Source organism: Quercus lobata, chromosome 9 (assembly GCF_001633185.2).
Source record: "Quercus lobata isolate SW786 chromosome 9, ValleyOak3.0 Primary Assembly, whole genome shotgun sequence".
In the NCBI taxonomy this organism is placed as follows: domain Eukaryota; kingdom Viridiplantae; phylum Streptophyta; class Magnoliopsida; order Fagales; family Fagaceae; genus Quercus; species Quercus lobata.
The window spans coordinates 49,568,857-49,581,845 of NC_044912.1; the positions used below are offsets into that span (position 1 = coordinate 49,568,857).

General features: G+C 35.3%; 1 protein-coding gene across 1 annotated transcript; it reads left to right on the forward strand.

The window, feature by feature from the left end:
- The first annotated feature begins 6,884 nt into the window (after positions 1 to 6,884).
- Positions 6,885 to 11,167, forward strand: LOC115960541 (chloroplast envelope quinone oxidoreductase homolog). Its single transcript, XM_031079475.1, has 4 exons — positions 6,885 to 7,055; positions 8,302 to 8,443; positions 9,249 to 9,340; positions 10,141 to 11,167. The coding sequence occupies exons 1-4, from the start codon at positions 6,990 to 6,992 to the stop codon at positions 10,828 to 10,830; spliced, it is 990 nt and encodes a 329-aa protein (XP_030935335.1). The 5' UTR covers positions 6,885 to 6,989; the 3' UTR covers positions 10,831 to 11,167.
- Positions 11,168 to 12,989: the final 1,822 nt, after the last annotated feature.

Genomic DNA, 12,989 nt, shown 5'->3' on the forward strand with positions numbered 1-12,989 from the left:
GGCTTGAGTCCGAGACTATGCAATGCCTTGGTTCTGTCCAAAAACCTAGTTTTCTCATCCAAGTAGTTGGTTTCCCCATAGGCTTGAGTCCGAGGACTATGCAATGCCTTGGTTCTGTCCAAAACCTAGTTTTCCCTCATCCAGGTAGTTGGTTTCCCCATAGGCTTGAGTCCGAGGACTATGCAATGCCTTGGTTCTGTCCAAAACCTAGTTTTCCTCATCCAAGTAGTTGGTTTTCCCCATAGGCTTGAGGCCGAGGACTATGCAATGCTTGGTTCTGTCCAAACTAGTTTTCCTCATTCCAAGTAGTTGGTTTCCCCATAGGCTTGAGTCCGAGGACTATGCATGCCTTTGGTATCTGTCCAAAAACCTAGTTTTCCTCAAATCCAAGTTAGTTGGTTTTCCCCATAGGCTTGAGTCGAGACTGATGCAATGCCTGGTTCTTGTCCAAAACCTAGTTTTCCTCATCCAAGTAGTTGGTTCCCCTAGGGCTTGAGTCCGAGGGACTATGCAAATGCCTTGGTTCTGTCCAAAACCTAGTTTTCCTCATCCAAGTAGTTGGTTTCCCCATAGTTCTTGAGTCCAGGACTATTGCAATGCCTTTGGTTCTGCCAAAAAACCTAGTTTTCCTCATCCAAGTAGTTGGTTTCCCCTTAGGCTTGAGTCCGAGGACTATGCAATGCCTTGGTTCTGTCCAAAACCTAGTTTTCCTCATCCAAGTAGTTGGTTTCCCCCTAGGCTTGAGTCCGAGGACTATGCAATGCCTTGGTTCTGTCCAAAACCTAGTTTTCCTCATCCAAGTAGTTGGTTTCCCCATAGGCTTGAGTCCGAGGACTATGCAATTGCCTTGGTTCTTCCAAAACCTAGTCCATCCAAGTAGTGTGGTTATTCCCCATAGGCTTGATTCCGAGGACTATGCAATGCCTTGGTTTCTGTCCCAACCTAGTCCTCATCCAGGTATTGGTTTCCCCCATAGGCTTGAGTCCGAGGACTATGCAATGCTTGGTTCTGTGCCCAAAAAACCTAGTTTTCGGTCATCCAAGTAGTTGGTTTCCCCCTAGGCTTGAGTCCGAGTGACTATGCCAATGCCTTGGTTCTGTCCAAAACCTAGTTTTCCTCATCCAAGTAAGTTGGTTTCCATAGGCTGAGTCCGAGACTATGCAATGCCTGGTTCGCCCAAAAAGCCTTAGTTTTCTGCATCCAAGTAGTTGGTTTCCCCATAGGCTTGAGTCCGAGGACTATGCAATGCCTTGGTTCTGTCCAAAACCTAGTTTTCCTCATCCAAGTAGTTGGTTTCCCCATAGGCTTGAGTCCGAGGACTATGCAATGCCCTCGTTCTGTCCAAAAATTAGTTTTCCTCATGCGTGGGACCTTGGCTTTTAGGGGAGTTAGCTCCTCAGTCAAGCCCCTAGAGTTTATCCATGCGATTAACGCTACCAAGCACCTAGTTTTCTCTTTACGGGGGACCCTGGCTTTAGGGGAGTTAGCTCCTCAGCCATGCCCCTAGTTAAGAAGTATAGCCCCTAGCAGAACTTTACGCTAAAACTCTACAACCAATTGTTAGAAATGACAAAGGAACTATCTCGACCTACCGCCTATGCCAACGCACAAGCCTTCCCCACAGACGGCGCCAATTGTAAGGACACGATTCGCGACAGACCGTAACAGTGTCGGGTTCGCACGTAAAAAGGCCCAAACAATATCATTTGTAGAGCGTGGGTTTGAAAGGCTAGGCCCTGGTCGCCAGGCGGTGGGTTTTTCGTGGTATTCATTCGTGTCTAGGTTATCTTTACCCCTGGAACCTTTCTCCTGGAGGTGGGCTGGGAGGCTCTGGGTTTTGGCCATTTTTCCCAGCCCCTTCTTTAGGTTACTTATTTTTCCTTTTATATCTGCCTGCGTTCATTGTCCTTCGTCCACGTATAGGGTCAACCTTCCCAAGACTGATACTTGTCCCATCAGCCCATACTCAAAGTCGTCGGGGGTGGTTGTAAAAGCCAAAGAATGCGGCTCTGTCAGGTTCAGAGCATTGAATGGCAGTAAGGGCAGCTTTCCCCGGATATTTTAGATTTCCTTTCAAACTTAGTCCTATACCATTTTTGCCCCTCTCTTCGGTGGGACTTTGGGTTTGCCGAGGACAGAACTGTCCTCGGCTGAATCTCAAGGCTATCCCGCCGAACTTGGGCCATAGCCTTTCCTTGGCTTGGGCCTCTGGCCCCCTTCACGGGTAAACAGGCCCGGCCCATAAATTATTTGGGCCCCACATTAATAATATATGAATGTTATTTATTTATTTATTTTTTTTCCGGCTTCCGGTAGCTTAAAATCTTGGGTTCGTACTGCTTGGCAATTGTGGCATTGAGTTTGAGGGCTTGACCAAAGTTGGGATTGTTGGCTTTGTCAATGCCGGAGTTGCATCCAAAATGTGGCGAGCTGCTAGCCTCATTTCCATGCTTGAGTGGCAATGCTAAAACCAAAGACAAAATGAAGAGATGCTTATAGAAAGCCATGGCTAGCTTATACCCTTTTTTTTTTCTTTATTAAAAGATTGAGCAACTTCTATATAGCATGTGTTTTTGATTGGCAGCACATACCAATTGAGTTAAAACATTATAGGAGAACGTGATTGGTAGTTGCTGAGGGTATTTTATGGTCAAGTGACACGTGGCTGTAGTACAAGAATGTGATTCAACCTTATAATGAGGGTTCTTTAATGATCCAAAATTTTCTTGCGGCTAAGTGACATCCTAGTGGCTACTAGGCCCAAGGCCCTTTTATTAAAAGCCCGCACCCCTTTATGAAAAGATCTTATCCCATATTATAGAAAGATCCAAATTTTATATTAATTATTGGTTTCTTTTAAATGGTTATTCAAAAAATTTCCCTCTTATTATAGAATTTCTAAAATATTAGACTGTTAAGGTTGAGTGTAGCTGGATTCGAGGTCAGCTGGGGCTCCAAGAATTGAGGAAAAAGAAACAGAGAAAGAGAAAGGAAAACAAAGAAAGAGAAAGGAAAAAGAATTGGCTTCAGATGGTATTTGCTTGCTTGCATTTTCAGTATACAATGGCCTCTCCTCTTATACACCAACTTCCAGCTGTCAATGACATCACAGTCCTCTAACTAACTTCTAACTATCCTGGACTGACTAACTAACTCGTTTAACCCATGACATCACAATTCTCCCTTTACACTATACACTACAAGTCTGTCACATACATGTACCTGATATAGGCACTTATGCACTTACTGATATAGGCCTTATGCACTTATACTACTTACACTACCAATACTACCATAGCCTTTTACCAATACTACCATAGCCTTTTCAGTACTACCATATACCATCATACAAGCACACAGAACCATGCCTAACATAGACCGATTGAAACCTGAACTATTTGAAAAATAAAATTTTGTAAATATCTCGAGTCATCAATGATAATTAATTTTTTCAAATTACTTAAAATTTTAATTTTCATAAACGGGTATTCTACATGGTAAGTTGTTAACATTAGTCACCCACTAATCTCTTATTTGGCTATACATCGAGCAATCTCTATCCCTCTCTGAATAGTTAGCTTGAGAAGTTTTATGCATGAACTATGATATATATATATATATATATATATATACATATTTGATTCTCTATATAAAATTAATCTTGGTTTGGTTAATTAATTCGTCAAATTAGGAATTCAATTTATCGAATTAACCTTATTTTGGTTAATATTAAATAAATTTATTTAATTGATATTTCATTATAAAAGGATCATTTAAATTTACTGCCTTAGGCATCAAACTATATCAAACCAGCCATGACTAGAATACCATGTATCAAATATATTTAACCACCATCTCACATGGAAGTAAATCCCTTGCTTGTGGAGACCCAAGGGTGTTTGTGTGTTTGACATCCTTTATTGGGTGGTCTAAGTCATGTGAGCTTTCACTCTAGGGAAGTGATGGTGGCTTAGTGCCAATTGATGAATAAGGGGCCATGTGAATGGCTAACCTGGAAACAGACACCTAATGGTGGAGTACATACAAGACATGAGAAAGTGAATCTTGTTGACACCGATGTGTAATTCTGAAGGCTACTGATGCTTTAGTTAGTGACCTTATTAAAGGAAAATCTCTCTTTTAGAATAGGGATTTTTCATACCTCGTTCTGGTGGAAAAACTGTAAATTTATAAAACTTGACGATTGCACATGTTACTCTTTAATGGGCATTGATTTTGGCATACTCTAGTCATGGGTAAGGATCTTGACTTTTGTCTATTGTTTCATGTGAATGTAGCTTGTGTTTTAATTGTCTGACTTTTATGCTAATAGTAGTACCACGAGCTCACTTAAAACCCATTTGGATTAAAGGAGAGTAGAGTAGGTTGAAAATAGACTAATTTTAGCCAAATCTACTCTACGTACTTTATTCTACTCTACTCTTCCCCACTCCCTTTCCATCCAAACAAACCATTAGTTGTTGGATCATAACTTTGATGTTCCTCTCATTGCTAGTGTATCGGGGATAGTTGTGTAGTGTTCTTGTGTTCAAATTAGGTGGGTTGCTTATGCACAGTGGGCTAAGTCCAAACCAAACCTTCTAGGCAGAAAATCAAGTTAGACGATCTCCTCTGCATAAAAAATGAATACCAAGATTGTAAATCCATGCCAGTTCATAATTTTATAAAAGAAAAATATTTTATCCCATTTGAGCTCAAAGAGATCAACTTAAACCCAACCAATTATTCTAGGATTAATTACAAATTATTTCACACTTTTTTGCCACAATAATATATCATTAATGTTCCTCTCATCGCTAGTGTACCGGGGATAGTCATGTAGTGTTCAAATTAGGTGGGTTGTTCATGCACAATGGACTAGTCCAAACCAAACCTTCTAGGCGGAAAATCAAGTTAGACAATCTCTTCCGCATAAAAAATGAATACCAAGATTGTAAAACCATGTCAGTCCATCATTTTATAAAAGAAAAATATGTTATCCCATTTGAACTCAAAGAGATCAACTTAAACCCAACCAATTATTCTAGGATTAATTACAAATTATTTCACACTTTTTTGCCACAATAATATATCATTAATGTTCCTCTCATCGCTAGTGTACTGGGGATAGTCATGTAGTGTTCAAATTAGGTGGGTTGTTCATGCACAGGGGGCTAGTCCAAACCAAAACCCTCTAGGCCGAAAATCAAGTTAGACAATCTCCTCCGCATAAAAAATGAATACCAAGATTGTAAAACCATGCTAGTTCATCATTTTATAAAAGAAAAATATGTTATCCCATTTGAACTCAAAGATATCAACTTAAACCCAACCAATTATTCTAGGATTAATTACACATTATTTCACACTTTTTTGCCACAATAATATATCATTAATGTTCCTCTCCTCGCTAGTGTACCGGGGATAGTCATGTAGTGTTCAAATTAGGTGGGTTGTTCATGCACAGTGGGCTAGTCCAAACCAAACCCTCTAGGCGGAAAATCAAGTTAGACAATCTCCTCACATAAAAAATGAATACCAAGATTGTAAAGCCATGCCAATTCATCATTTTATAAAAGAAAAATATGTTATCCCATTTGAACTCAAAGAGATCAACTTAAACCTAACCAATTTTTTCTAGGATTAATTACAAATTATTTTGCACTTTTTTGTCACAAATATGATGTGGTAGAGTGCGAGTGGTGGATAAAAAATTGTGGGTTTATTATGTAAGTGATAGACAACTACTCATACTATATCACCTCAAGGTTGTGACATAGTTTGGGATCCAAAAATCACTTGTTGAACAATCCCTTTCTATCTGAATCTTAAATGACCGGCAAACTTATACCTAATTTTATTTTTCTAAACACACAACTTGATTGCTTACTAGGAGTCTATTTGACTACCATTTATTTTGCTGAAACTGAAAATTTATTGTTGAAAGTACTATAGATAAAGGTAAAAATTAGTTGAAATAGTACAGTGAGGCTCATGAATAGTACAAAAAGTGCAGTAGGACCCATAAATGGTAGCAAAAATAAATTAAATAGTACAATAATTTATAATTTTCATCCAAATCCAAATGCACACTAAGTCTAAATGAAAATGTCAATGGCTTAACAACATGCACAAAGTTGTTCATCAAAAAAACAACATGCACAGATAATCGGTGAAGATTGTGTCCTCTAGTGGCTCTTTGGATCACTGCCGGTGTGGTGGCATATGCTAGCTGATTAAACTATTTAATAAAAAAATTAAAAGAGAGACAAAGAGGGATTAAATTAACAGCTATTTGATATCAATAGTACTACAGGTTTCCCCATTTTTTTCACTCAATCAAAACTTGTTGAAGTGATTGATTGGGAATGGTGAAAAGAAAAGGTGGTAATTTTATAAAATAGTTCCGTTAACGGTGTCTTTGTGATAATTATTAATAAACCATTTTAGAAAAGTTTTAACACTATTTTTAGTAGAAATATAAAAAGTTGTCAAAATAATTAATTGTTTTTTTTCCAATAAAAAGTTTTTAATAGTATTCTTTAAATTAATGCCTTTAGAGCATCTGTTGGTGGACAGAAAAATGTTGAGTAATTATTTACAGATAATAAAATAGAGAGTCTTCTTAGATGTATTGATATCTTAATATCTTACGGCTCATTTCATGTCAATACTTATTCTCTTGCGTTTCACAGCTGCTGTGATGGTCATGCTAGAACTTCTTATTAGGACAATATTACATTTTTTGCACACTACTCAGTCCAAAGTCAATGGCGTGGAGTTATTATATAAGAAATCCAATAATCCTAGTTTACTCAATTTTACCATCACCAATTCACCAATTTTACCCGAAGTTCTCGCTCTACTATAAAGCCACCCCAAAAAATTTTGAATAGAGAACCTCTATTATCTAGTCCTCTTCTTGTCCTACCTCACACATAAACACACACAAACTCACGTTAAGCTTTTCTTCTGTAAACAGAGAGAGTATGGCAGGCAAGCTTATGCACGCAGTTCATTACACTAATTGTGGTGGAGGACCCAGTGATTTGAAGGTTACTTCCATATCCATTTCTTTAATTTTCCTTCTCTCTCTCTTATTTATAAGTTTTGTTTGAGGTTCTTTCAAATTCACAGTTTGAAAATTTTTATGTTAATGTCTTGTAATGGCTGACAAAGAACTTTCAGTGATGCAAGGGTTAGTTCGTGCTTTTTTTCTTCAGACAAAGAATGTAATGGAGGAAAAAGTGTTGGATTAGATTAACTTTATCATTTTTTATAATATAAACTTTTCGGACAATTAGCAATTTATTATAGTGTCATAGAAAGAAGTTATCGGTTTCAATTCTATTTCCACCTAACATTCATTTTAAGGGTCCATTTAGGATCTGTTTATTTTGTTGAAACTGAAAATTTTTTGTTAAAAGTACTGTAGATAAAGGTAAAAGTTAGCTGAAATAGTATAGTGGGACTTATAAATAGTACCAAAAAGTACAGTAGAATCCATGAACAGTAGCAAAAATAAACCGAATAGTAAAATAAGTTAGCAAAAATAATTTTTGCTAAACGGACACTAAAAACCCACCACATGTTAGGTCCTAATTAACAATGATAGTTTAAACTCACATGTATGAATGAAGAGTGTTAGATTAAATAATTAAATTCATTATTTCATTGTAACAATTTAAAATGATTAATTTTATGATAAAAACGTTTATCACGTTTTCAGTTTTGTTGTCACCCAATTTGGAGGATTTGACTTTTTTTTTCCCCTTGTCACCATATTCATTCATTGAGTAGCTGGAAACGTGCATACCCATGTGCACACAGTTAAATTTCTCTTTTTTTATCACAAGGGAGGTTTGGAAACTTTGCTAGTTTGTTGGTTACTTGTTTCATGGTTCATCTTAATTTCAATTAAAGACATGCAATGTTTCGACGTTATAGTTGAAGTTGAAGATCACTTTTGAAATTTGAGAAAGGATCAAGTGGAAGACTGATTAAGGTTAAGCCTTTGAACTAAAGAACTAGTCAATGTTTCAAGGCAGAGTTGATGAAACATTGTATCATTGAGCTTGTCACTTTCATTTTGCTCATCTTTTTTCAAGAGCAATAAAGCGTTACATAATAAGCTATATTAATTAGTGCATTTTAGTAAGTTTTGGGTCTGCTTTACTGCTTGGTTAAAAAGTGAGGGAATTTTTTTTTGTTTTTTGGGAGTCCATCAAAATAAACTTAAAAATGTACAAAAATCTAACTTTTATTGCAATTAATTTACTAATTATTTAATTGCTGGTGCAGTATGTTGAAGTCCCAGTTCCCACTCCAAAAGAAGATGAGGTTTTGATTAAAGTGGAAGCAGCCAGTATTAGTCCTATTGATTGGGTGATTCAGCAGGGCGGTGTGAAGCCTTTGTTTCCTCGTGAATTACCTTATATACCTGGTATTTTTTATTTTTTTTATTCATTTACCTAGATTTTACTATGTATCTCAGAGCTCATAGGATTAAACTGTTATGTTGTGGTGAATTTAATCAACCATTATTATTCGAGTTCAAATTACTTTCTCTGATACAATAATAAATTATAATTTGTTCTAAAAGTTTAAACAAGTAAGAAAAAAGAATTAAATGTAACTATTTAACCATTATTATAATAGGTGATGTGTTTCCATACATTCATTTACGTCTATAGGTTCAAGTTCTCTCAATTCAAAGTTTTAGTTTGTGTTGTTAGGTCGAATTCTAACACTGACTTTGTTAGAATAAATAATTACACAATTTTGTTCTCACTTCTTATCAACTCGAGTTTTTATGGCGAAAGGAAATTATTTGATATCAAAACAGGCCATATTGTATTTCGACCTGCTCATTGAAGAGAAATCTTGAACTCACATATGAAGAAAATGCTAGAATAATATTTGCATGATTATAAGTTTTCTACTTTCCAAAATTTTTAAGTTTTGGATAAATGGTAATTAATTTGACTTACTTATGACCATCAAATACTGATTGGGAGTATTACCCTAAAAAATGAGTTTTCTTTCTTGTATATTAAATTTATTCAATTGAATGTCCAAGTTTCATGATAGTTAATTGTGTGTTCTAAATTTTCTGGAAGCATTGCAAAATTATTCAATTATATATATATAAGTTGATTCAAATGTTTTTTTTTTTTTTTGTTTAAATAAAATTTATTTCTTATTTTTTAATTTTTTATTATTGATCAAGATATTCTTTGTTGGAACAGGTACTGATATTGGAGGAGAGGTCGTTGACGTTGGATCAGAAGTAAAAAATGTCAAACCTGGTGACAAAGTCATAGCTATGCTTGGTTTTGCTGTTAAGTCCTCGTACTTGTTTCACTAATTTTGTTAATGGGTATTGTTTATTTCACGCAGTGTGTTACTTTAATTATAAATTGAAAATGTGACTTTAAGTTACGTTCTCAATTTTAAAAATAAAAGTTTGTAACACATTATGTGCAAGAAGTTTTCTTGTTAATAAGAGATTTTATTTTTAATTTCTCAGATTGTTCTTATGGGCTAAAGGGAAAGGGTGTGGGAAAATTCATAATAATGAACTCTACTTCATGACTTGTAGTTTCCAATTAAAAAGAGGAAACTATAGAATAAAATAATTTAAAAAAAAAAAAATTCTCATGAAGAGGATTACCTTTAAAATGAGTAGTTAATGTTACAACTTAGAAGTTTTACAAAAAATATACATGTTGGATAAAGATTTTATATTCTACTTTTAGTATTAAATATTATGCTTTACATATCAACCCGAACTTGTCATGACATGTTTTTTACTTTCTTTTTTTATAATATAACCAAAGTTTAAAATGAATTAAATATATAAAAAAGGACATGTGATATATTATAATTAGTGGAACATAAAGTGAAACACTAAAAATAAGACAGAAAATTTTAATTTGTACATCATTTTCTATTATGGGTGAATTATCTAAGCTTTAGGGAATATATGAAATGTTGGGAAATTGCATATGCATGCATATTAGCAAATCCAATTGTGCTGAATTTATATTTATCTTTATGATTATATGCTTCACCAGCACCATACACACACCTTAGTTATTGATTCAAGTACATCCATCTTTGCATTTTATACATTGACAGAATGGAGGTGGACTAGCTGAGTTTGCTGTGGCTAAGGCGAACTTGACAGTAATTAGGCCATTAGAGGTTTCGGCAGCTGAAGGTGCAGGCATTCCGTCTGCTGGTCTGATGGCTCACCAAGCACTCACCGACTCTGCGGGTCTCAAGCTTGATGGAACCGAAAAGCCCACAAACATTCTCATCACTAATGGCTCAGAAAGTGTTGGTAACTATGCAATTCAACTAGCAAAGCTTGGAAATGCACATGTTACAGCAACCTGTGCACCTGAACACATTGACCTTGCCAAGAGCTTAGGTGCTGATGAGGTTGTTGACCAAACCACCCCAGATGGGCAAGCTCTGAAAAGCCCATCTGGTAAGAAATATGACATAGTGATTCACTGTGGAGAACCGACTTCTTGGTCAAGTTTTGAGCCCCATTTGGCTTCAAATGGAAAGATTTTTGATGTAAAGCCTACACTTAGTTCCGTCAAGGCTTATGCTCTAAAGAAACTTACTTTCACAAAGAAGCTGCTAATACCAGTTCTCTTTAGTTGCAAGGCTGAGAATATGGATTTTCTTGTCAAGTTAGTCAAGGAAGGGAAGGTGAAGACAGTGATTGACTCTAAGTACTCGTTGAGCAATTCTGAAGATGCTTGGGCAAAGAATGCTGAAAACAAAATTTTTGGGAGGATCATTCTGGAGCCTTAGGAAATTAAACATATCACATAAAATAAATGCCTCGATTAGTTGCTGAAAAGTTGTGTCTAAAATGTTGTTCAAGGGCCACATAAATGTGTTTAAGTACACTATTGCATTTTATTATGTGTAATCTGTCTTGTATGTTCCTTTGAGTTCAATATTGTAAACGTTGATGTTTGGGTTTCATATCCATCTTTTCGTTTTGGTCATGTTTGTTCTTAAACGCAGATGTTGTTCCCAGAGATTCATTGCTAGGAATAAGGATATTATTTCAAACTATGAGAACAGTTGTAGAATTATTACTCAATTTATAGAAAAAGAAAAATTGCAATTCTGGCCTCAATGGAGATGAGCAAGTGTGTTCAGTCGGTGTTGTTGGGTCAGGGTTAGGGATTTTTCTAGACCAAACCAAACTGTTAGTTTTTTTTTTCTTTATTTAGCCTGGGGATGGCAACAGCAAAAAAATAAAGTACTACAAAAAAAAATGCATAATTTTTTCCACAAATACCTTATGTAATTGACTGCGATTGGTAAAAAAAAAAAAAAAATTAATAGGTTCATGTGAAAGTGACAAGTAATCATAGTATAGGAAAATTCTGGCAAAAATTGTGTATTTTTTGTGGTAGTACAAGAACTTTGGCAACTAACAAAGTAGGGTTTGGATTATAGGTGCCTTGTCCTTGCCCCCCCTCACTTTGGGGCAAGAGCGAGACTAATCAGATGACAAGAGGGCAGATTGGACGTATTTTGTCATCGTAAATTAGGTGGCTTCGCATTAATGAGGTAGAAATGAAAGTAAGCATGATTGTTTAAAAAAAAAAAAAAAAAGTGTTTTGAGATATTAATATAATATGTACAAAATATAAATCATAAAATAATATATATAATTTAAAATTATATGTTTAATTAAAACATATATATCGGTTCTAAAAAAAACCAAAACATATATATACACACACATTCAGGATGTAGAAAACCCGTGTACAGATTCATCAAAGAAAAAAAATCAAAAAAAAAAAAAAAGACTTATACACTGTACAGCACTACGAGTTAGTGTTCAATCAGGGCCAGTCAATTTCGAGCCTTCTTGTTGGGCTCTTTTAGTGTTGTTGGCCTTTTATTGTTTCATATAAAGTTGTACTTAAAGTTTCTAAAATTAAATCCAAATCTGAATTTTGCCATCAATTATAAGAGCACTAGCATCCGAGGATGTAAAAAAAAAAAATATATATATATATATATATATATTTTTTTTTGCATCTTCAAACACCACTTTATCTATTTTACCAACTCATTTTACAATTTATCCAACATCTCAGCTCTTATTTTTACATACAACCCAATAAATAATATAAACTACCTAAATAAAATAAGAAAAACTAATCTTCTCTCTCTTTCCTCCCACTATCTTTTTCTCTTTACACACAACCACAAGATTAATTTTTTTTTTTTTTTTCTTTACAACCCATGAATAGTATGGTTGCATATGTTAGTTTTTTGGACCCCTTAAAATACAATTGGATTAACCTAGTTAATTAGCCAAGTTGTTACTTAGTCCAAATTCCAAATCTAGGTTATCACAATCAAACAATCATATCATGCATAGCAGCGGAAAATAAATAAGACAATGATATGATCACCTAGAAAAACCAAACCGATAAAAAACCTGGGGAGGATTTAACCTAGCTATCCTCAAGGTAAAAAGTAAATCCACAAGAAAGAATCGAAGTTCATACAATAAGACTTACAAGTCCCCATGCTCGACTTCTTATTGCTACCCACCAGTAGAACTTACTAACACGATCACGTGCAAACTCCGAATCTACGGACTCCTTCTTTCTTTGGCCTTTGCAAAAACACAAACACCCCCGTTTATGACTTTGAGATCCCACTCAAAGGTTTAGCAACACAAACTCTCATGTTTGTGACTCTAAGACCACCCTTGAAGGTTTAGATCATCAACACCTTTGATGACAAGAGAAGGCAGCAACTTCTACAATACCGGATCTTGAGATTTTTTCAAGGAATAATACCGGTAGAAGACATAAGAGAGCTTTTTAGGAACAAAACCCTAAATACAAAAGAGGCACACTGTTTTCTCTCTGAAAAGCCACATAAAAACGTGCTTAGGGTTTCCTTTATATACTGGGAGAAGTAGATTAGAAACT